Source organism: Leucopleurus acutus, assembly GCF_964270905.1.
Source record: "Leucopleurus acutus genome assembly, chromosome: 15".
In the NCBI taxonomy this organism is placed as follows: domain Eukaryota; kingdom Metazoa; phylum Chordata; class Mammalia; order Artiodactyla; family Delphinidae; genus Leucopleurus; species Leucopleurus acutus.
In genome coordinates, this window is record NC_139157.1 from 20,936,658 (window position 1) to 20,962,658 (window position 26,001).

The 26,001-nt window shown below is 41.1% G+C and overlaps 2 protein-coding genes across 2 annotated transcripts in view; one reads left to right on the plus strand and one right to left on the minus strand.

The window, feature by feature from the left end:
• Positions 1–245: 245 nt before the first annotated feature.
• Positions 246–6,450, plus strand: PLAGL1 (PLAG1 like zinc finger 1; the record flags this gene model as incomplete). Its single annotated transcript, XM_082855239.1, has 2 exons — positions 246–397; positions 4,185–6,450. 2 exons carry the CDS (start codon positions 246–248, stop codon positions 5,422–5,424), a joined length of 1,392 nt encoding a protein of 463 aa, XP_082711365.1. The 3' UTR covers positions 5,425–6,450.
• Positions 6,451–8,555: 2,105 nt separating this feature from the next.
• The window catches only part of ZC2HC1B (zinc finger C2HC-type containing 1B), a gene marked incomplete at both ends in the record, with an annotated part of 33,398 nt that continues 15,952 nt past the window's right edge, over positions 8,556–26,001 (minus strand). The window contains 4 exons of the mRNA XM_082855473.1: positions 8,556–8,648; positions 8,872–8,954; positions 16,245–16,350; positions 19,803–19,942. Of these exons, the coding sequence (XP_082711599.1) occupies positions 8,556–8,648; positions 8,872–8,954; positions 16,245–16,350; positions 19,803–19,942 (422 nt within the window). The remainder of the gene's footprint in view (positions 8,649–8,871; positions 8,955–16,244; positions 16,351–19,802; positions 19,943–26,001) is intronic.

A 26,001-nucleotide genomic window follows, 5' to 3' on the forward strand; every position in this document is an offset into this window, starting at 1 on the left:
TGCTCCTCTCAACCTGAGACTGCGTGGAAACTGGGATGTGGGAAGCAGGAAGCAGAGATAGTGGTAACTGAGAGGCCCATGTCTGGGTAGAACCAGGTCCGGGACCACAACGCTGCCTCCCCCCTGGCCTGGCGGTCAGCTGCTGTGGCTCTGCTGATGTGCTCAGCACCGTCCTTCTATTTGTACTTAAATGGCACAGCATTTGGTCAGCGCATCTGAAAAGGAAGGTGTGAGAGACAAAGCCCATGGCCACCTACCCCTGCCAATTATGTGGCAAGACGTTCCTCACCCTGGAGAAGTTCACTATCCACAATTATTCCCACTCCAGGGAGCGACCTTACAAGTGCTTGCAGCCAGACTGTGGCAAAGCCTTCATTTCCAGATATAAATTAATGAGGTGAGAGGCTTTAGAAAAGGTATGTACTTTTACACATACCTTTAAAAGGCTTTGCTAGCCCTCAGACCAAACACTGCAGGGGAAAAGGGATGCAGAATGTGGATGCATTTTAGCCTTTATGGCTGTACCTCCAGTGATTACTATAGTTTTTGTATGACAGTTGTGCTTTGCAGTGTCCAGTTCACTTTTTCAACAAATATTTCTTGTGTTCCTACAATAAGCCAGGCCTAAGGACAGAAAGATGAGAAGACACATGGCTGGGGAGATAGTCATGCAAACACCATTAAAATGTAATCTAAGGGCTTTGACAGAGCTATGCAGGTGGCGGAAGTTGTTCTCCACTGCTTGATGAGACCTGGGGAGGCTCCTCAGAAAGGTGCAGTCTTCAGCTGTGATCTAAAGAATGAATGGGAGGCAGACAGTGAGGAAGGAGGTTCTGGGAAAGCCCTAAGCCTTGTCCTTGAAGCACACGTGCACAGAGGGTAGCGGCGGATGAGAATGGGGTGAGGCCCAAAGTGTAGGGGAGAAGGAAGCAGCTCAAAACAGGCCTTGTCTGCTGTCCTAAAGGGTTTGTTTTCTTCTGGTAAGTCTAAGAACTGAAAAACATGATTTGGTCAGGATGTTAGAAAGATGGCTCTGGTAGTAATCTGGAGAAGAGGGAAGAGGCCTGTAGACTGATTTGCAATCTGTTAACAACAGTCCAGGTATGAAATACGGAGAGCTTGTCTAGGTTCTGAGGGTGAGCATGGAGGGGGGCGGGTTCCTCTCCGAGTGTTGGCTTTTGGAGCAGTTAGTTTCTCAACTTGGCTCTAAAAGCCACCCTAACAAGTGGAATTCTGTTGGGTATACAGATGTTAAGTATGTGCATTTAATCAGGTTTTCAAAGGTATCCATGATATGACAGAGGGTAAAAACTACTCTTTTAGGAGATAGGTCCTTTTTTAGATATAGTACATTTAGTCTGAATTATCAGTATTTCTTGAGTGCCTATTAGGTACTCACTTCCCTGAGGGAAATGAATATATGAGATGTAGTTTTCTGCCTGTAAAGGATTTTTATATTATATTTGCGTATAATATATACTCAAAATCAGTAAGTCACACAGTAGGCTGATTGACAATAAATGCTGTGTGTGTTATGTATTGAACATATGGTACCTTCAGAGCTATACACACAGAACTGCCACTAGTCTGTGCCTCTTTTGATACCTGGTTAAGGGAAATGCATCGTTTGCCTCTAATTTTCATGAAATGAACTTTCACTTTCAGACTAGCATATAAATGCATAGGTAAGAGTCAGAATTTAGCAGGAGAGAGTTTCCATCTGAGTGGTATGAACACGAACCACATTATAATTAGATCTGGGAATGCCCCTGGAGGAAGGCACTTGAAAGAATTAAGAGATAAATTATGGCTCTTAAGAATAACACTGTTACAGATGATGTAATATAATAAGCTGATCTGTTAAAATAAGCCTATACACGCCTAAAATTCAAATGTGTTCTATACGTCGGCTGATCTCTAGTTGCCGTGTGTTGAGTGCCTACTGTATGCACCAATTTTGTTGCAGAGGCTTCCTGTTTTGCAACCCGCTTCTTATGTGTACACAGTAATTATCCTTACCCGAACACCAAAAGCAGTGTTAGCTGCAGTTAAGCCACAGTGAGGATATTATAACCATGGATAAAGACCAAAACACATATAGGAGATAAATATTTGGAAAAGACAGTGGCGCTAACAGATTACTGGAATGACAGGAATTAGGTGGGATTACTGTGGTAAACCGCACTGAAGAAGATGTCTTAGGCAATATTTAGGAGGTAGGTGGTGGTGGTGCTGAGGAAGGGAAACGACTTGTTCAGCTAAGGGTGTGAAGAGAAGCAGAAAAGGGAAGCAGTGTACTTCATGCAAGGACGGCCTTCCCTGCCGCAGTCCCCGACATTTCTTGCCTCTCTGGCCTGAAGCAGCGATCCAATAAAGGGATAGAAGAGTGGCGAGAGGGCAGGATGCTTTAGGTGTTGCTTTTTTTTTTTTTAAAAAAAGGGCAGCATTCCATCCTGTGTCCCTCAGTTGTAACATAAGATCCATTTTATAAGCAGAGGTTGAAGAAGAGACTAACTGACTTGCTTAACTAGAAAAGAGAACATGGGGCTTACTTAATACAGCGAAGGATGAAAGCAGTTAGATGGAGATAGCAAAGGGCAGGAACGGTGATTTGGCAAGGCAGACGAAGTCCCAGTGTAAGCAGTTAACCCCGGAGGAATTCTAAGATCATTGATGTGGTCCAGGTGACGCCCAAAGACGGTGGTACTTGGTGACTATAGGACAGACTGAAACTGGTGGTTTCTTGGGTTGTGAGGTAAGAGGATAAGTTAGGGAGGGAAACAAAATGTGGAAGTAATTTCAGCCATAAGATGATCATGTTCTAGATTGGAACTGTTGCATGAGCAGGTGAAGGGGGAAATTAAAGGAAGAATTGGATGCCAGGCAGAGGAAAGAGTCAAAAAAGAGGGGTGGTAGCTGGTAGAATGTGAAAAGTGTCATTGCTCAGGTAAGAGTTGTGTCCCCCCGAGCCTTTCTCATAGGTAGGACAGCAGTAGGACAGGAAAGTGTGGGTAGGAAATACCAGGTCCAGAGTTGTTAACTGGGCACTGATCTAACACAGGGGTGATAAATGAAATTTAATCAGATAAAAATCCTTCACAAAGGAAAAAGGGGAGAGGGGCAAGATCCAGAACAGAGCTTTAGGGTTCCTAAACATTAGTGCTGGACCAAATAGAAAGAAAACTGTTTAAATGTCAAGTTTGTTATTTGCCCTCTAGCAACCTCGAAAAATCCTTTCGACAACCTAGGAATGTATTTAAATATGCATGTGAAACTTGGAGAGACCAGCATCACTTCAGATCCCCCAAATACCTGTTGCATTGTCCCTGTTCCTCAACACTGTTTGTACCTGTCTCACAGAACCTGCCGCAGTCAGTGTATGTTTCCCTCTACTGTCTTAGTCCTTCTAGAAAAAGTCCTTTTGAACTTTGCCGAAGGAATTACCAGTGACCTTTAGGAAGTGAGCTGAAGGTGTCTAAGAGGGATCCTGAAGAAATGGAGACGGGCTGCACGCATGTGACATGATAGCCAATAGGAAAGTATTAAACGGCAGAAACTAAGACTTCAGCGTAAAGGTCTCATGGGAGGCAGGAGGCGGACGCTCCGAGAACAGGTGGTGGGGGTGGCATTCTGGGTCCAGTTAGACACTTTCTCTGAGGTTAAAGATGATAGACTTTTTAGCTTTATGTCTAAGGCCTGAACTTTTTGTCTCAATAAAGACCAAGCAGAAATTGTATTGGAAACCATAAAAATAACAACACTGGGGGGCAGGGGTATGGGGTTATGTGTAGAAGGCAAATTGGATCACTTCTGGAAATTCAGAAATTTTAAGAGTATAGAATAGTCATTTAAACCCCTTCCTGAAAAATATTTCTTCATGATCATATATCTTAAAATGCTTGTATACTTGTATTTGTTTAGAAGTCTCTTTGTGTACATTAGGAAAATGTGTTCTCAAAGCATATTCTTTACACGTGTGAAGACGGCATCACGTAGTACCTGTTTTTTTATTATAACGTTTATGTGTAGAATCTGGAAAATACAGAAAAGTATTTTAAAACTAAAACACATATGCCACCACCTAGAGAAAACTACTATCAACATTTTAATACTGTTTGTTTCTGTACGTTTCTCCAGCTCTTAAACCACTGGGTCTATTGTGAACTTCTTCCTTCTGCTCCTAGGCACATGGCTACCCACTCGCCCCAGAAATCCCACCAGTGCGCTCATTGTGAGAAGACTTTCAACCGCAAAGACCACCTGAAAAACCACCTCCAGACGCACGACCCCAACAAAATGGCCTTTGGGTGCGAGGAGTGCGGGAAGAAGTACAACACCATGCTGGGCTACAAGAGGCACCTGGCCCTGCACGCGGCCAGCAGTGGCGACCTCACCTGCGGGGTCTGTGCCCTGGAGCTAGGGAGCACGGAGGTGCTGCTGGACCACCTCAAGGCCCACGCCGAAGAGAAGCCCCCGAGTGGAGCCAAGGAGAAGAAGCACCAGTGCGACCACTGCGAAAGATGCTTCTACACCCGGAAAGACGTGCGGCGCCACCTGGTGGTCCACACAGGCTGCAAGGACTTCCTGTGTCAGTTCTGTGCCCAGAGGTTTGGGCGCAAAGACCACCTCACGCGACACACCAAGAAGACACACTCACAGGAGCTGATGAAAGAGAGTCTGCAGTCCGGAGACCTTCTGAACACCTTCCACTCCCTCTCTCCGCAGTTCCAGCTGAAGGCCGCCCCACTGCCTCCTTTCCCTTTAGGGGCTCCTGCACAGAACGGGCTTGCAAGCGGCCTGCCAGCCGAGGTACACAGCCACACCCACGGCCCCTCGGAGCAAACCTCCCAGCCTGTGCCGGCGCTGCCAGAGCTCCTGGCCCCGCTCCACCCCGTAGCATCCCCCAGCTCTCCTCCCCCACCCCTCCAGAATCACAAGTACAACACCAGTTCTACCTCATACTCCCCACTTGCAAGCCTGCCCCTCAAAGCGGATACTAAAGGATTTTGCAATACCAATTTGCTTGAGGACTTGCCTCTGCAAGAGCCTCAGTCACCTCACAAGCTCAACCCAGGTTTTGATCTGGCTAAGGGAGGTGCTGGTAAAGTAAACCTGCCCAAGGAGCTACCTGCAGACGCTGTGAACCTAACAATACCTGCCTCTTTGGACCTTTCCCCTCTGTTGGGCTTCTGGCAGCTGCCCCCTCCTGCTACCCAAAATGCCTTTGGGAATAGCAGTCTCACCCTGGGGCCTGGGGAATCTCTGCCCCACAGGTTAAGCTGTCTGGGGCAGCAGCAACAAGACCCCTCACTCGCCATGAGCACTATGAGCCTGGGCCAGCTCCCCCTGCCCCCCATCCCCCATGTTTTCCCAGCTGGCACTGGTTCAGCTATCCTGCCTCATTTCCACCATGCATTCAGATGACTGGTTTTTAAAGCGTACCGTTCTTATTCTGGAAGATGTTTTAAGAAGCATTTTAAACATCAGTTATGATACAAGGAAAGAGTTAGAAAGCAGGACTGGAATATGGCTTATTCAGTGATGACTGGCTTGAGAGAAGAGAGTTCTCGAACTGCATGTATTGTGCCAATCTGTCCTGAGTATTCATGCTTTGTACCAAATTTAATAAGCAAGTATTCTTTAATGGAACTGCAACCATTGTCATAACCGACATCCATACGAGGGCTGCTATATATAGGTGTTTGTCAAATTGAACTTAATCGTAAGCCATGATCATAATAATGTTAACTAAATAACTTTATGTGGCACTGCCTAGTAAGGGAACTATGGAAAGGTTTGGATTTCTCCAAAATGGGAGAATTTTTAAAATAAGAAAATAACCTTTATATTGCATATTATGACTAGGCTGTGTATTTCTTTTCAGGGATTTTTCTACCTTCAGGGTTGGATGTAGTTTAGTTACTATTGCCATAGCCAACCTATAGTTTTACAGAAACAATTTCTTGTGGAATAATAGATGTCTCCATTTTAAAAAAGCATTTTAAATGTAGTTTGAATATTTTCCACAGGATGCTACAATGTGAGTTATTACTTCATTTATCTTAAAGACTAAACTGATTGTCAGTTACATCTGACAGAAAAAAAAAAATCACTGTGTAACCAGGTTAAGCGGTAAAATAATCCAGGCGTCAGTCAAAAAAGGCATTTTACTGACTTTAATATTGATTATATTTTTAACAGGAATTTAAGAATATTACTGGAATTAAAAAAAAAATATATATATATATATATATAAAACAAGAATTTCCTTTGCTCTGTCTGGCTTAAAATACTACTCTGCTTAAGTATTTTTAATCACCAATAAGTAAATGCATTTTAAAATTCATCATTTAAGTCAATATTAGTTTTATTCAAAAAAGATAACGTTTTACAATGTAACTATAATCTATCTCTTGAATTTGGTATCTAATGAGTTTTTAAAATATAAAACCTAACCTTTTTTTAAAGCTCCTTTGTCTTTTGTGTTTAGAGGCTTTCTATATGAAGATATATCTTACGTATAATAAACTCTACAAATTCTGCACGTGGCTCGATTAATTTTTATATACAACCACACCGCGGAACTATCCACACTGAGATAGAAAACAGTTCCAGTTCCTTGGCCGGCTCCCTCATGCCCCCTCCTGGCCATTACATCCCCTACAGAAACTACTATTCTGACCTCTAGTCAGCATCTATTAGAAACTAACCCCCCCCCCTTTTTTTTTTGAGTAAAATAATTATGATTTAAGGTAGGAGCTTATATGCTTCATTAAATTCACAGTGCTAAGAACTTATTTCTAAAAATTACTGTATAACATTCTGAATCCTTCCAGAATGCTATATAATTTATTTCTGATATATAAGGTCAGAATACCAGCTACTAAAGTTTTGTCTAGGCTAGGCTACCATGATCCCGTTTTACAGTCATGTTTACTATTAATTTCTAGTACAAATTAAAAATTATTTCATATTGGGATTTCTTCAGCAAATATTCCCCCATAATACTGTTTATTTTTGCTTGTTTTACCTCGAAATAGGGTGGGGGTGGGTAGAGAAAGGGAAACCTTGAGTTCATTTGCCCATTAAAGCAGCATATTAGCCAAATGTGAGAAACTGTGGTTCACAGTCCTTAAAGGTGATACTGATGACCATAAAGGGTGGGAGGCATTGTAGATACGCTACCTGGGGCCGGGCTGTTGCATGTGTGGAACTGACATGGTGGGTCCTTAAACTACGGTTTCACTTGCGGGGAAGAAATGAGATAGAGGGACATAGGTTACCTCGTCAGTAGGAATCTACTGCTCTGGGATGTCTCAGTTCCCAAATCCACTTACCTCTCCAAGGGAAGGCAGTCTCTCAGAGCAAGCGGAGAGTGGTAGAGTGGCAGCTCCCCTCAGCTCAAGCTTCCCAAATTCCATTTACAGAAGGTTCCATAAATACTTTTATGTGGCTTACGAGTCTTCAGTCAATTCCAGAACACATACCTGATTTACCTGAGCATAAAACATAGCATTTAGTTCCCAAAATACAGATTGTAAGACTTTCAGATGTCATGTTTGCTGTACCACAGGTGGGAGTAGGTCGGTATTCTCCTAATTAGAAAAAGATGGCTTACTCCTAAATAAAATTCCGAGTTTAATAAAAGATAAAAAAAAATTCTTAGATTAAAAAGCAAGAGTTAAGTATAAATGACTCTACAAAAAGAGTTTACTAACCCTTAAGATGACCAAGGGAAAAAAATAGTTGGGACACCACCTCCCAACAGAGCTACATAAACCAATGGTGAAATGAACAGTTGACTTCCAAGTTGGCCATGATAAATAAATGGGCTGAGGCCACTTAGAGCGTCCTCTCCACAGGGTGGGAAGGTTACTGTAACCTGTTCCTTCCACTGTAGTGTTCCCCCAAAATCAACTGTGTACACTGGTGTGAGACAATTATACATGGTATACAGATGGACATTTAAAATAGGAATGGTTACTAATTATAGTTTAATGTTCATTAGAAGCAAATAACAAAGCTGACATTTCACAGCTATTATATAGAATAAAGCTAGGTAAAAAATGATTTTCCTAGAAAGCAATAGTGTTAGTACACCGAAGACTGTTTCACTAAAAGTTTCTAATATCAAAGCAACATTTTCTTTAAAAGCTTATTAAATGTCCACTTAAAAAAAAAAGCTTCAAATGAATCTTTAAATCAAGCATTATCATACAGGTTGATGTGTTGTTTAACGATTTTGGGGGAAAATTTTGAAGGGAGTAGATAAGAAAATTTGAAGCTAGTTTTTACTTGTTCTACATGATGTCTCAAGAGAAATCATGGGCATGTAAACAGATGCCTCCCCATCCTTCCCCTTAGGTGGCTTTCCTGGGTACACAAGCCATCCAGGCTGAGGACTTTTAGGGAGCCAGTCTGAAAGCAGAAAGAAAAGGCATTTACTTTAGAACTTCATTGTTTCCACATTGAGAATGTTAAGTAATATACGCCTCTTAAAATTTTAATTGTTTTAACAATTCACATATCAAAAAGTCTCCAACTTCATAGCAGTCCTATTCAGTGTCAATCTCAGGGAACTGTCCTTGTTTGGAAAAAGGGATAGGGCAGTAACCTTCCAGGTCAAAATGAAAAATCATTCCCCTTTCCTGTTAAATCCAAGAAGCAAAAACTGAACGTCATTTCAAACTATATGTTTAACAAAAGAGTAAATTTCAAGAACATACATTTCAGTAACACAAATCAGGATCTGCCCAAATTCCTCTCTGACTGGCCTGCTATGGATTCATTCTCTTAAAGGCTCAGTAACTGTCTTGCCCATTGGATGATCGGCAACACCTGGATTAGAGGTTAATTTTTTTTTTTTCTTACCTGGCCTCTAGGAGTTAATCTTTTTTTAGGTTTAGTAAATCCTTGTCTGAGTTTTGCTCCAGAAGCAGGGTCCACTGCTAATCCTTTGCAGACATAAACAGATTTGTTATTATGTAAAAGCAAACATTAGCAACAACAGAAAAAAGGAATGATTACGAAATCCTCACACTGGATTCAAAAATCTCTCTTCTTCTTTTGTTTTGTTTAGTTTTGTAGCTATAGACAAGTTCTCAGTCCCCATCCTGGGGCAAATAATAAGGAAAACAGAAACTGTCTCAGGAGCCCTCTCTCCTCCACCCCTAGGCCTTCACTTGCCTGTGGATGGGCCCTCTGGACCACCACCTCAGTGGGCCACCCACCATTTATACAAGCTGACCCTTGGGCTTCCCTGGTGGCGCAGTGGTTGAGAATCTGCCTGCTAATGCAGGGGACACGGGTTCGAGCCCTGGTCTGGGAGGATCCCACATGCGGCAGAGCAGCTGGGCCCGTGAGCCACAACTATTGAGCCTGCGCGTCTGGAGCCTGTGCTCCGCAACAAGAGAGGCCGCGACACTGAGAGGCTCGCGCACCGCGATGAAGAGTGGCCCCCGCTTGCCACAACTAGAGAAAGCCCTCGCACAGAAACTCAGACCCAACACAGCAAAAATAAATAAATTATACAAGCTGACCCTCAACACCTCTCCCCACTACTGCCCTGGCTTTCATAATATATCCTGAGTATTCCATGTCTTCACAATTCTTTGCCTGCTTTCATGCTAGAAAGGGTTTGATAAGCCTTATGGAAGCATGAGATGCCTTCCCTCCCAGGCGTTATTTACACAGTGATGGACTCAATCCCCAAACAGGACTCTTTTCCTTCGTGTCCAGCAGCACTGCTACGTATGGAGATGTAGGAGTTTATGGATATAGGCATACCATACCATAGTCTGTTTTAAAGGACCACATAGTATGGGATGGGATTCTCAAGGAAATCATTAAAAAAAAAAAAAAAAAAGAATTAGTGCTCTCTGTCCTAGAGGCCTCCTTTCTATCTAATCAGTGTTTTACAAAGGGGGAATAACTAAACAACCCAAGGAAATTGTGAATCAATATCAAAGAACATAGGATAGAAAGAACTCAGTGTTCGTATTACCCAAAGATCTCCAAGTTTTATTTTTTCCAAGGAATCAGCAACTGACCCTTCAAAACTCATTACATTTGCTATGCAATCAGGTTAGGTAAGGAGGGGAGGCTAGTGCAGGGAAGATGCTTAACCTGATCAAATCCACTGGCTCCAGAAACCAAAGCAGAACCTACACCAACAAAACTTTATAAGCAATTCACTAAATATATGAAGCAATGCAGCTCTAGAACCCAGAACTACATTTTCACAGTGATCTTAGTCTCTCTGTATAAAGGTGCTGGAGAAGCTGCTGCCCAGAGGTACCTTCCCTGTAAATCTGTCACTCTTATATCAAAACCCTTGAGAAAATAGCCATGTAGATACTTGCTGACTAGGCTATAAACTCAGTTCTCATCTGAACATCAGAATCTTCGTGAGAATGAAGGAAGAGCCACACCATTTTTCTAAAACAATTTCCTAACATATATCTACTAAATAATATATACCTACTAAGTAATATATAATAGTATATAATATGTACTAAATAATGTAATATATAATAATATATAAATATGTTTATATAATTATCTCCTTAATCTTTATATTTTTTGACCCAGTTTTCCCAAAGTAGATAAAGATTTGCTTGGCTCTACCATTTCCTATTAAAAATTACTTGTGCAAGTTGCTTTTCCTCACCTGTAAACTAGGGATATGAATAATACGTCTACTCCCCTGTGTTACTTTGAGGATTAAATGAGGATTAATGAAGATTAATATATGAAGAGCTTAGAAGAGTGTACAATTAAGCATGGGCTACTGTCCATGAAGAAGGGATATTCAGTACAGCAAAAAAGTAGAAACAACCTACCTATTCAAGTCAGGAAAACAGATAAACAAGTTACACTGTATTTCTGTGATATGATACCATGTTTTTAAAGAAACTCTTTGCCATAGGGAAATGTTCAAAGTTTGTTAGTGAAAAAAAGTCAGGAAGTGTACACAGACTATGATCCTAGCTTTGATAAAAGGAAAACAAAAAAGGAGTATAAAGAGAAAAAATGAAAAGAGATATCAATGTTAACAGGGTGTGGAATTATGGACATCTTTTATTTTCTTTACACCATTTATACTATTTCTTTATACCATTTTCCAATATCTTCTACAGTAAGCATTAATTTCTTACATGGCAATTAAAAAAAATGCTTTCTCAAGAGACATTTTTGCAGACTAACTTAAAGTGTCTAGAACCAAGAAGTTTCTAAGTCATCATAATAGTCTAACTTACATAAATGCGCGTGCCTGGGGATGTGACACCAGCATCGGTGTTAATCACATATAGTCTGGACGTCTCGCCAAGCATTTACGGCCCTCCTTGCTCTAGTGTCAGCCTTCCATTCTAACTTTAACCCCAGTTCTTCTCCGTGCTTTGGCCAAATGGGCCATTTGTTTCCAGAGTATGTCCTCTGCATTCTTATTTCCATATCTTTGTTAATTGCTTCTGCAACTTTTCTCCATTGGTCAAAATCTAGCTCATCCTGGGACTTCCCTGGTGGTGAAATGGATAAGACTCCATGCTCCCATAAACGGATAAAGAAGATGTGGCACATATATACAATGGAATATTACTCAGCCATAAAAAGAAACAAAATTGTTATTTGTAGTGAGGTGGATGGACCTAGAGTCTGTCATACAGAGTGAAGTAAGTCAGAAAGAGAAAAATAAATACTGTATGCTAACACATATATATGGAATCTAAAGAAAAAAAATGGTTCTGAAGAACCTAGGGGCAGGACAGGAATAAAGATGCAGACGTAGAGAATGGACTTGAGGACATGGGGAGGGGGAAGGGTAAGCCGGGACGAAGTCAGAGATTGGCAAGGACTTATATATACTACCAAATGTAAAACAGATAGCTAGTGGGAAGCAGCCGCATAGCACAGGGAGATCAGTTCAGTGCTTTGTGACCACCTAGAGGGGTGGGATAGGGAGGGTGGGAGGGAGACGCAAGAGGGAGGAGATATGGGGATATATGTATATCTATAGCTGATTCACTTTGTTATACAGCAGAAACTAACACACCATTGTAAAGCAATTATACTCCAATAAAGATGTTAAAAAAAATAGTAAGAAAAAAAAAAAAGACTCTGTGCTCCCAATGCAGGGGGCCTGGGTTCAATCCCTGGTCAGGCAACTAGATCCCACAGGCATGCCGCACTGAGGAGCCCACGTGCCTCACCTAAGGAGCCGGCGAGCCGCAACTAAGGAGCCTGCCTGCTGCAACTAAGGAGCTGGCCAGCCACAACTAAGGAGCCCGCCTGCCGCAACTAAGACCCAGCACAACTAAATAAATTAAAAAAAAACCAAAGAAACTGAGGCTGAGTTAAAAAAAAAAAAAAGTAGCTCATCCTGAAAGCTCATCCCAAATGCCTCTACCTCTATGAAGCTTCCTCTCTCTGACTGTCACCTCCTCCATAAAGCCTCCTCAGCAAAGTTGATCTCTTGATTCCCTTAGGACTTTTATATCCGACTGTTAAATATTAGATATTAATAATTACTGACTGCCTCTCCCCCTAGACTTTTTAAAGAATCCATGGGTGTAAGAAACAACCATACACAATAACTAGGTGCTGAGTGAATGAATCCTTTTAAACATCCATGGCAGCTGTGTATCAACTTCATGTAACGTCACATGTTCTCTTGGGCAGAGATTTTCCTGTACATACAAAACTTCTTAGAAGACTCTGGGATGGATAAGGATTGTGCCTGACACACATTTCCCCTGACTGTGAATTCAGAACAAAATGTTACTAAATGAGAGATTCTAAATGCTTATTTTACTCAAGAGAGTTGAAGAATGATAGCCAGAGTTTTAGAGGGCTAACTACCAGCTAGATGAAGACAGTAAAGAATTTATGTGGAAGGCGAGGGACACCAAGTAGCCTAACTATCGACTGTCAATGTAGAAATAGCAAGACCAACAACAATTTTTAAAAGGCCCTCATATTACAAATAGATTAATACTGACCAGAACAAAAACAATGGCCAGCAGATGTGAATCTGATTCACACAAGGGCCTGTTTACATCAGCGAAAGGGACTCAGTGCTTTTCTCCAAGCCTTGAAGAGTTTTGAAAATTAACCTCCCCTCAGTACACTTCTGCTTCCTCCCCAGAATGGCTCCGAATGAAATGTGCCTAATGTAGAGGCACGCTAACGCTGACAATTTTAATTTTAAATGTAAACAGGTGAGGCCACAGGAAAGAATAGAAATTAAATTGAAAAAGCATCTTAAGCCTGAAATAAAACAAAAAGCTACCTCTTAAAGCTAATTAACAGGACAATTCTATCATATGCCAGTAATCTAAGTGAGAAATTATAGACTCAAGATGCCCACTTTTCTCCGACGTATTTCATTCAAAAAGTACTCACTGAGCACTTCATAACTGCCGTGAACAATTCTAACAGCTAGGGATACAGCAGCACAATACAAAATAGACCAGACAGATCCCTGCTTTCTTGAAACTCACATCCCTTTATCTGGGGGTGGGGGGACAAGAAGGAGATAAACAAACCTGTAATGAAATCAGATGATGATAAATGCCATTTTGAAAAACTACAAAGAGAATTATGGAGGCCTCGATCACTTCTAAATACAGAGGCTGGGGGTGAGGTACACGGGGAAGAGGACACTCAGCAAGAGAACTGGAGGGAGGGAGGGAGGGAGGGAGGGAGGGAGAGAGACAGCAGTGCAGATCAGTGAGGGAGGGCTTTGGCTTTCAGCAGAGAGGGCAGCCAGTGCAAAGGCCCTGAGCCGGAAGCGAGCAGGAGCAACACAGGCCGCTGCAGCTGGACTGAGAGACAGTGGACGGCGAGGTCAGGTGGTGGTACAGAACCTAGTGAGGGCCCTGCTGGACTCTGCCTTTTACTTGGCAACATCACAGTAGTTATAACCACGGCTAACTAGTCAAGAACAAATGTAATACCGTTTTGCTTAGATCTGCTGGCCTACTCCTCTGTTTCCTAGTGTATCAAATTGGTGTCTTTGTAGCGTCCCGCTTAATGCCACATCCTGGGACATGGGACTGCTAAGCCCTAATTCAGGACCGTTCCACTGATGCCTTGCTGCTGCTTTAAAGAAATTATTTAGTTCACAGAAGGAAACTCTTCCCCTATTTTCAACACTACGCCTGCCTCCCCCGATTCCCAGTCTCTTTCCAGGTTTACTAGAGTGGGGAATGAAAGTCCTGGACTCCGAGGCTGTACTCAGATTTGACTTGGCACACTGTCAGAGTTGTCTAATCCCGATGAATTAAGAAATATTCCCTCTTGGCAAATAAGCTTCAACCTCAAAATCAAAAGGATGTTTTTCACTGGAAGGGAAGCGTTATAATATATTCGTTGAAAAAATAAGAAAAGAAGCTATAGTAGAAAGAAATTGTCTTTTCTGAAGGACACTAATTGTTACACTTTAGAAAAAAGCTTGTTAGTGGAAGTTTTACCAAAAGAACACACATATAATTTGAATTATTTTTTTTCTAAGTGAAAACTAAAACCTACCCCATTGTTAAGTTTCTGCAGATCAGGAAAAAACTAATGATTTGAGTTTAGATGGCTGTGGGGAAATTTTTAAAATATCAATTCAATTTTTAAGCCCATGATAAGCAACTCATGAGGAATTTAAAAACTAATGATAAAAATTTCTAGCGCTATCATTACTTTGACTGTGAAATTGGCACTTCTTATTCTGGTTCTGATAATACCTTCAAAATAAGACTTGTGACCAGATGGGCCAATATGATCATGAATTAATTCATACTGCCTTCATAGTACATGCTGATCATAAAGAAGAATGTGCATTATTACTAATGCAGCTCAATGAAGAGAGAAAGCACAGTAGATATCTAATCCAGCTCTGCTGTTTACCAGTTGTGTGCCTCAGTTTCCCTTTCCATAGATTAAAACATTTGGAGGATTATTGCGAAGATTAAATGAAATGGGTCAAGCATATAGTAAGTACTATAATGGTGGTCATACCTTTTCAGTTATTTGAAGAAATTATTTCATTCTAGGAAGGAAATTCTTCCCTTTTTTCTTTTTTTCCAGCCTTACTGAGATCTAATTGAATATAATGTATAAGTTTATGGTGTACAATATGATGATTGATACACGTATATATTGCAAAATGATTACCACAGTAAGATTAGTTAACACACCCATCACCTCACATAGTTGCTTTTGTGTGTATGTGGTGAGAACATTTAAGATCTACTCTCTTAGCAGTTTTTAAGTATATAATACAGTACTGTTAACTAGAGTCACCATGCTGTACTTTAGATCCTCAGAACTTATTCATCTTATTACTGGAAGTTTGTACCCTTTGACCAACATCTCCCCATTTCTCCCACCCTACACTCCACCCATGGCAACCACCATTCTATTCTCTGTTTTTACGAGTTTAACTTTTTAAGGTTCCACACATAAGTGAGGGCATACAGTATTTGTCCTCCTTCTCTCTGACTTACTTCACTTAGCATAATGCCCTCCAGGTTTATCCATGTTGTCGAAAATGGAAGGATTTCCTTTTTTTTTTTTTTTTGTGGTACACAGGCCTCCCACCACTGCGGCCTCTCCCATCACGGAGCACAGGCTCCGGACGCGCAGGCCCAGCGCCCATGGCTCACGGGCCCAGCCGCTCCGCGGTATGTGGGATCCTCCTGGACCGGGGCACAAACCCGCATCCCCTGCATCGGCAGGCGGACCCCCAACCACTGCGCCACCAGGGAAGCCCTTCCTTTTCTTTTTATTGCTGAATAATATATACCCCATCTTTATCCATTCATCCATCAACGGACACGTCAGTTGTTTCTATATCTTGACTATTTGAAAAATGCTGTAATGAACATGGGAGTATGGATATCTCTCTGAGACAGTGATTTCATTTTCTTCCCTTATTTTCAACACAAAACCTGGCACACTGCTATCTCCTAACTTTAATCTCTTTTTAATTTTACCAGACCAGAGAACATTGGTTCTAGACCCCGCTGTTGTAATCAGATCTAACTTTGTACATTTTCAGAGTTGTCTAATCCTGGTAAATTAGGAAATATCCTTTCTTGGCAAATAAGTTTTAACCTCAAACAAACCCACATATCTTTATATCCCAAAGCAACTTTAGATGTCATAGCTTTTGCTGACTGCCAGCAAATCCCAAAGCCAACAGTGGCCCCCTCTGACTCTGTCATTCGATAGTTGAGATGCTCACTCCAACTCACCTGGCCTGGTTGGGACCACACTAGCCTCCAGGGCCCTGTTCTGCAGCAAAGCTCCCATGGCACTGGTTACAGTCGTTCCTCCTTTTGGACTCATCTGAACCCTACCCTACAGAGAGAGAGAGAGAGAGAGAGAGAGACAGACAGAAAGACAGAGAGACAGAGAAAGAGACAGAAAAACAGAGAGACAGAGAGAGAGAGACAGAGAGAGACAAAGACAGAGAGGGGGCAGAGGGGAAGAGTTCTGTAACCTCAGGTAGCACACAGGATGTAAAGCTGTCTCCCCTTCACCAGCAGCAGGATGGAGTCATGTCTGGGACCTGCGACACCCAGGGGAGGGGGACACGCACACCCTGTACCTTAGTAGCCTCATTCCTGTCCTCCCTGCTGGGGCTCAAAACCATGTCTGGGGTTTTAGAGCTTTCATTCCATAATCAAGCCCTTGGTGGAGTGGTGATATGTTAATCCTGTAAAATTAGTTGTATGGAGACATAAGAAATCACTTAATGTCAATAAGGATAGTTATGGAACATTTTAGTTTTTCATTACACTTGAAGATGATTTTGTTTTTAAATACATGAACAGAGAAGAAAAACAGACACTGGCAGGCAGCAAGTGTTTTAAACATGGAATTCCAACATCTCCATGCCACTCCCCTCCCTGCTGAGCAGCAGTAGCAGAACAGTCACAGTAATACAGAAGAAGGACCAAAAGGTTCCTTGGGAGCTCCTTTGTATACTCCTTTTTACCTCGCTACTGATCCCTCAACATCTCCATGGCAACTCCAGTATAAAGATAACCTGTTCCTCCAAGTGAGAATCCTCACTTGGGCAAGGAGAGCTAGGAGGCTAGAGCAGGCAGCTCATCCCCAGCCAAACAAAGAAAGCTATTTTCAGAGGCCCACACTGGTCTCTTTTGGTTAAGGGTATAACACATTTTTATACTTGATTATGTTTAAAATAGAAACACATTTCAGCTGTGCTGTTAACAGCCCTTCAAAACTGAAACAACACCTCCCTTTTTGTTTTCCTTCTCAATAAGCTCCACTATTAGGCAGGGCCCCAGAGTGGTGAAGCTGGCATAAGGGAAACAGCGCTGCTGTTCAAGTACACTCTACAGAGAGTTTACTCAGAAAGCAAGCAATTCAGAAAGCAAGCAATTTTTCTTCTGTGTTCCCAATCACCACTTAGTTCTGGAAAACAAGGAGAGGAACAGGGCCAAGTCACTGGCTGCACTCAGGACAGCCAGCTGGCCTTCTTCAGGAATAAAAAGCACTTCCGTCCGCTGCTTCCCTCTGCTCCCCTTGGGCCCACTGACGCCCACTAACTTTGTGGACTGGTTAGAAGAATCGTTCGAAGAAACATAATGCACCCTTTACTGCTTTAGGAAGTATGGAGTTGTCCTTTTTCCAAAACTAAGTTGAAGTCAAGCCCAAAGCAGTCATATTCCCCACCAAATTGTGGGGCCTATCCCACTATAGGAAAAGACCATGAGAGGGGAAGGAGGGCGGGGCAATGTGGAAAGAGGAAAAGGCCAGGGCACCCTGTGTGCAAGGCACTGTACTGGTATTACCTATAATCCTCCCAACAGCTTGGCAAGACACACGTTAGTGAGCCTCAAAGAATTGAAGTAACTTTTCCAAGTTTACCTGTAGATAATATAAAACTGAAAGTCAAACCCTGACTACTGACTGAAAAATCTGGGCTCTTTCTACATTGCACTGCTTCCCATGATATTTCAGGTGTAAAGATTGAATCTCTACAACTATATTTATCATAACCACCTTGCCTGCCCCACCAACACACCTATCTCCTGCCTCCTGTGTTCCTTTATCTAGATGTGTCGTATTATCTGCCAGGCTCTGGAGCTAAAAACCTTTCTGCCAACACTGATCCTCTTTTACCTTATACTCGATCAGCTTCTCCGTCCCAACAATTATTTCTTAAATCTACCCGCTCCTCCACACACACACACACACACACACACACACCCCATTAGTCTTCTTACTCTGAGCCCTCATTTTCTTTTCCTGTTGTTGTGGCTTCTAACTGGTCTCTCGCCAAACCATCTTGAACACTAACTGCAAGGGTGATCTTTCTGAAAAATCAATTCCATGTCACTCCAATCTGCACTATGTGACCAGTTTACACTGCATATAGAATGACACATGAGGCCAGTGATGGATGGTTGGACAGAAAAGCTGAGGTGGTCAGTCTGCAGGGAGAAGAAAAAGCAGCAGCAGAGCAGGAAGAAGAGACAAGATGGAAAGATGGACAGGAGGACTTCCTGGGTTCCAGGGAACTTTCAATTCCTGCTTCCAGGCCCTCAGGCTGGTTGGCCTCAGATTTAGGGCACCTATTCACTTAATCCCCTTTTTCCTCCTCTGAGCCAGCGTGGCTTAAAGCCCTTGTGGCTCTGACGCTCACCTGGACTGTCCCATCCCGTCACTCAGCCACAGGCACTCTAGGCTTTGCTCCACGTGGCGGGCTCCTCAGGCCACGAGCTGGACACTTTGTGCACAGTGTCCTTCCCAACTTCAAATCTAGACTGGTAAACCCATCTGCTATTTTGCAGAAAGTATCTGCTTCTCTCTAAAGCCTCTGCTGAATCACAAGTGGCCTCTGCCTCCGTCTTGCTCCTGTATATGCCAACCACTACACCTTCCTACTGCACTGTTTCCAAGGCCACCTCCTCCTCCGAATCACAAATCCTTGGTCAACCAGCACTTGGCACAGTGGCTGCTTCAGCACAGATATTCAGTAACTGTCTAGTATATGCTGAGCTAGAGCTCAGGTCCATAGTCCGTGGGGTGTGCTATTGTTAGAGAGGGTCCCATCCCTATTACATATTGGATATCATGGAAATCTTTCTAAACATGCTTCATACTATTAAGTATTGAGAACAATTTAATCTTTTCTTGGTATCTAAGCCATGTTTATGAAACTAATGGTTCTCATGGTATGCTGTAAGCTATGTCCCCGGCACCTTTGATGTGTATGGAGCTGTCTGCTCTCCCCAGTGTTGTCTTTATAAATCTATTGTCTTCCTGGTCCAGTGTTATTTTACTTATTTGTACCTATTTATAACAGCTGTTTTATCCATTTACCTTCAATTGCTGACTCTGGCTTTGAATAGGGTGAAGACCCCTCTCCACAGAGCAAACACATGACCTGTAGAACAAGGCCTCCCTTGTGACGGCTTCCCCCACTTAGGCCAGTTTCACCTCAGGTTCAAGAGTCTTTTTGAGGTGGTTAAGGCTGATAACCACCATTGGTTAGAATTTTACCGTAATACTACAGAAGCACTACTTATACATCTAAGGCTTCAACCTAAGAAGCTGCAAACACTGTAGAAAATTTTTTTCTACAACACCCAAAGGTGCTGTTAGCTGGGAAGCACCCCTCAAAAAGAAGCCAAGTCCCATGAAGATGAGTGACAGTAATTGGCTATCTCGATCCTCATACTTCTCAGGATGGGTAATTTAGGTTCCCTAGCAAATTCTACCTGCTTTCCCTAGGCATGTAAGGGCACAAGAGCCAGCACTTGGGGAGAGATATTCACCTGTGCCCTGGTTGCCAATTTGGCTGCTGTCTGGGCTGGATAAAAGACTCGGCGAGAAGACTGATCCTTGCAGAAATTAATGTGTTGAGTGGCTGCGGTTTCATTAAATCTCCTCATACAATATGGACACCGAATATAATCTGAATGTAAAGATAACAACGAAAAAGCAATTAACATTTCAAAAACAACTCTGGAAGGGACTATATGAAATGAAGTAAATAGAATATGAACTCTGCTCCAACATGAAAGAGAGGTACCAAACTCTGGTTTGAGACAGGCTATTCCAGAGGGGGAGACATGAAAGGGCTCAAATAAAGGACAAGGTTTGGTAAATTTTTTCTACCTATGCACTTATTTCAGTTAAAAGTGTTCCCTTAAAATGTTTACATGCTATGTTGCTTTCTTAGAAAATAGATTAATTATATATACTTCGGAACTTCCCAATTAAATGAATTATTTAGTGAACGATTATGTAAAGAAAGGAGTCCTAGAATCACAGAATATTGATATTGATGACTGAAGGGCACAGAAGATTCAAAAGCCCCAGTTGTGGTACTGAGTGGGACAGAAGTTTATACAGAAGTTATGGAGCTACAGAGGGAGTAAGATGTTTCAAAATGTGGGTTTGGGGGATGGCATTTGAAACCAATGTCACAGTCCTTCTGCAGTGGCCAGATTTTCCCACTGAACTCCTAAGTGAGGAGGCAATTGATATGTTCAGAAAGGGGGTTAGGAAAAGGGAGCAGGTGAGGGTTCAAAAACAGAAAAGGGAAGAGCTTCCTGTGTTAGAACCTCTCTGGCAGCCCTGAGGGCACGGGGTCCTCTGAGGTTCTGGGGAATACCCACTGGTCTCAATTTGTCTCATTTGCAATTACTAGACAGTGGGAAAAAGGAGAAGTGAGAAAGATCTAAGGTCTTCTCAGAACGTGGAGATGCTCACATGTTCCAAAACCAGGTTGGAGCCTCCTCCTCCAAAGCAAGGGGGACCATGGGGGTCGTGTTGTTTTGTTTTGCTTTGGGCGCCTGGAAGGATGACAAAGTGGACATGTGCAACGTAAGAGAATAACTACCTCTTTCCCCAGGAAGGGTCTGAGATAGCACCACCTTAAACTCTGTGTGGAAGTTTGGTTTAGCACAGAGTCAAAATTCCTACACGTGTGAATGGGTATTTAAGGCAGTGAGGTCTTCAAAGTTAAGAGTTTTTTGAAGACATCTTTTAAAGCAGTTTGGGGAGTTTTCTACTTGAACAAATCATTTCCTAAAATGAATACTCATAAAATGAAAGAATTGTAATATGTAAGGAATTGGAATGAAAGAAACGGTTAGCACTTAACCTAACAGTTTATTGCACACTCTGGAAGGCATTACTTCATCATTAATTCCATACTTACTGAACACCTATTATGCTCCAAGCAACTTGGGGATACAATGTCTCTGTAATCAAGGACTAAGTATTCTAATACAGAAACAAAATTTTCCCATAGTGACAAATTCCTTGAACAAAATAGAACAGGACAAGGTAAAATAGAACAAAATAAAATAAAATAGAAATGGTGAAGGCTCTGCAGCCTGCCTGACTGGTTCTGAGCCTGAGCTCTTCACCTATGTGTGTGAACTTGGGCATGTTTCTGAACCTCCTTAAGCTTCAATTTCCCCAGTACCTACATATCACCTGTATCATTGAGTTGTTATGAAAGTTAACTATGATAATCCACAGTAGGGCCTGGTACAGTGGGTGGGGAGAACATGCTGTAACTATAAGGAAACAGGCCCAGCCAGGTTGTGTTCCAACTATCAAACAGGAAAGAAACTGCTTATGAAAACTAAAATAGGAAGTGCCATTATCATGCAGGACTCATTTACGATGGTGCAGAAAAACATCTAGAACGGGGTTCGTGGTTCAGGGGTTATTTCTTCAGTTTTACCAGCTGAAAAGTCAAGGTTTATATCAGAAATGCTGCTACCATAAACCAGACTCAGTTTGGGCAAAGACAGTGATTATGGCAGTGACTGTGTTGCTTCCTTAATCCCACTTGTTCATTCATTCATTGTGCCCTTCTGTGTGTTTGGCACTATATGCACTGTGGAGAAAACCAAGTTGAAGCGTAGTATTTCCCTGCTGACAAAGATCTTAGAGACGACTAGAGGCCTAGGTAAAGAAGCAGACAATTACCACTCCGCGGAATAAGCTTTGAAAGGAGGAAGCACTAGGTCCTCCAGGAGTCCACAGGAGGAACACGAAGCCCAGACTTTAGGGGCAGAGGAAGAGAACATCAAATATACTGAGAATGCAAAAACTCTTTTCTTGCAACAATAATTTGAACACAGCATGGTTGAGCTACACGTTCGACCCTCGTCTCAATCTGGGTCACCTCTTCCTCTATCAATAATGATGTCATAAGAATCACTATGTGCTATCTATTTCAATAGATAATGATTTATAACTAATTAATTTATTAATTAATTTATTTTTTGCCACACCATGCAGTATGCGGGATCCTAGTTCCCTGACCAGGGATAGAACCCGTGCCCCCTGCAGTGGAAGCTTGGAGTCTTAACCACTGGACCACCAGGGGATTCCTGATAATGATTTTTAATGTCTTATTCCGTATCTCATAAAAGATTAAAGTAGAAAAACAAGCATCATTTAAAAATGCAAGCACTTTGTTGAGTACCCATGTCTACATAGCCCTGTGAAACATGGACCAAATGTCCCAGGACCACTGAAAATCCCAATTGTAAATATTCTATATCACTGCCCTCATAAACTGTCACATAATCCTGGAAAGTTGAATGATTGGCAAACTTACTTAAGTCAGTAAGGATTAGAATAAATATATGCACGTCACAAAAACTGAGCCATGAAATAAGGAATCATGCTGGAAAAAAAATGGAAATTACTTGCAAACTCATACATACTAGGCCATATGATTAATAATACTAGTAATATCTGTATAAATTTTCTAAGTATTTAAGCTGGAGAATATATGGGCTAATATAAAATCCCTCCACAATCAAAATAATTGAATAGTAATGAAAATGTGCTATTGGAGGTAATCATTTTGCTTGGTGCATAAAATTATAATAAGGGCATAGGGAAGAATTTAATTATAAAACTGTATTTTAGCATAAAAATGTAAAGGGCAGAAAAATAAACTGTACACTTGATGAGGCCTGTACACAAAGGGAATTATTTATTTTAAAGAAACAATAATCCCCACATTTTAAATCCAATGTGGAAATTAGAGAAATTCACACAGCAGACCATCTGACATGGTTTCACTATTCAACTAAAGAACTAGAAGGTAGCCATCAACCCTGCAGCTTCTGCTATTAAAATGAAGTAGTTCTCATAAAAGATGCTTTTATTATACAAAGCTTGTTGCTAAAGTATTATCAAAATCACAGCCACAGATCTTTCTATGGAACATCTTAAGACAACACATGATTTCAAGTTAATTTTCATAAGCACCCAGCAAAAATGAAGCAATTATTGAGAGTATTTTCTGGTACTGAAGTTCAGATGATTTATTTTACGGATGATTTTTATAGTATTACACTTTGGTTTTGTTTTACTTTTTATTTTATTTATTTATTTTTTGGCTGTAACACTTGGCTTGCGGGATCTCAGATCTTAGTTCCCCAACTAGGGATCGAACCCGCGCCCTCGACAGTTTAAGTGTGGAGTCCTAACCACTGGAACACCAGAGAATTCCCTTTTTATACTTTTTAGAATGAACTTTGAGGAATAAGTTATGTGCATTAAAATGCACCTATTTTAAGTGTACAGTTTGAAAAGTTTTGACAAATACATACATTTGTGTAACCACCCCAATTAAAATATGAAACAAGTCTATTACCGCCAAAGGTTCCTTCATGCCCCTTTTCAGTCAATAATTCCCCCAAACCCAGACTCAAGCAACCAAAGATCTATTTTCCTGTCACTAAAGATAAGTTTTACCTCTTCTATATCTTACTACAAGACAGCATCCATGGTGTGCTGCATGTATAGTTGCACTTTCTTCTTACTGTTCAGTTGTATTCCATTTTGTAAATATTCCACAGTTTATCCATCCACTTGTTGATGGTCATGTTCAGTTTATGCTACTTAAATGGAGCTGCTATAAACATTAATATGTAAGTCTTTTTTAAGGACATGTTTTCCATTTTTTGCACAAACAGCTAGGAGTGGAATCACTGTATAGGTAAGTGTATGTTTAACTTAAGAAAATACCAAAGTGGCTGTACTATTTTAGACTCCCAGCAGCAGCAGCAGCATATGAGCGTTCCAGTTGTTCCGTATCTTAACCATCACTTGTATTGTCAGTTTTTTATTTTAGCCATTCAAGTGGGTGCGTAGTGGTATCTCACTGTGTTTTTTTTTTTTTTTTGCAGTACGCGGGCCTCTCGCTGTTGTGGCCTCTCCCTTTGTGGAGCACAGGCTCTGGACGCGCAGGCTCAGCGGCCATGGATCACGGGCCCAGCCGCTCCGCGGCATGTGGGATCTTCCCGGACCGGGGCACGAACCCATGTCCCCTGCATCGGCAGGCGGACTCTCAACCACTGTGCCACCAGGGAAGTCCCCTCACTGTGGTTTTAATTTACATTTCCCTGATGAAAATGATGCTGAGTATCTTTTCACATGCTTAATGACCATTATTTTGTGATGTTCTGTTCAAATACATCTCTTGCCTTTTCCTTATTGGGTTGACTTATTATTGAGTTATAAGACTTCTTTATATATTCTTGATATTTGACTTTCATCAGATACATGTATTATAAATATTTTCTTATCCTGTACCTTGCCTTTGCATTTTCCTAATGGTGTCTCTCAAAACTAATGTTTTTAATTTTGGTGAAGCCCAATTTATCAACTTCCTTTTTAAAAACCTGTTGCTGCATTTTGTGTCCTGCTTAAAAAATCTTTGTTGACTCTTAGATCAAAGATGTTTGGTTTTTCTAGAAATCTTATAGTTGTTGCACTTTATAGGTCAATGATTCATTTTGAATTAATTTTTGTGTATAGTATAAGACTATCCTTTCCCATGTTGAATTACTTTTGTTAAAAATCAACTGCCCATAGATTGGGGGGAGATCTATATTTAGATTCTCTTTTCTGTTCAATTGATATATTAATACCAAATTTCCATGATTACTGTAACATTATAGTAAGTCTTGACATCAGGTAGTGTAAGTCCTCCAATTTTATTCTTTTTTCAAAACTATCCTGGCTATTCAAGATCCTTTGAATTTCTGTGTAATTTTAGAATCAGCTGGTCAATTCCTGCTTGGCAAAGAAAACTTGCAGGGATCTTCACTGGAACTACATTGAGTCCATAGATCAATCTGGGGAGAACTGACATCATAACACAATGCATGAGTCTTCCAAACCACGAAAATGGTAAATCTCTCCATCTATTTTAGTCCTCTTTAATTCCTCTAAGCAATGTGTTGTGGTTTTCCTTTTAAAAGTCTTACACATATTTTGTTAAATATATGCCTAAGTATTTCATGTTTTTTACATGACTGTAATGGCATTTTTCATTTCATTTTTTCAGTTGTTTATGCCTAGTGTATAGAAATACAATTCACTTGTGTATATTGACCTTATAACCTGAAAGCTTGTTAAAGGAACTTTTAATTTCAGTAGCTTTTTTTGTAGTTTCATAAGATTTTCTACATTTACTCATTCATGATCATGTTGTCTGTGAATAAGGATAGTTTTACTTCCTCCTCTCCAATCTTTAAATTTATGTGTATGTATGTATGTGTGTATAAAATATATAATTTTTTCTTATTACACTGGGTACTATGTCCAGTATAGTGTTAACCAGAAGTGGTCAGAAAGGACATCCTTGCTTTTTTCTTAAATTCAGTGGGAAACTGTTCAGCTTTTCACCGTTAAGTGTGATATTAGCTGTAGATTTTTCAGAGATGTCCTTTATTAAAAGGAAGTTCCCTTCTATTTCTACCTTTCTAAGAGTTTTCTTTTTTCAACATGTATGGGTATTACATTTTCTCACAGGCTTTTTTCCTGTAGCTACTGAGATGATCGCATGCTTTAAAAAATATTTTGTTAATATGATGAATTACATTTACTATTTTCTTCCTTCTACTTAATTTAGGTGTAATTTGTTCTTTTTTTTAATTTTTTTTAAAAAATAAATTTATTTATTTATTTTTGGCTGTATTGGGTCTT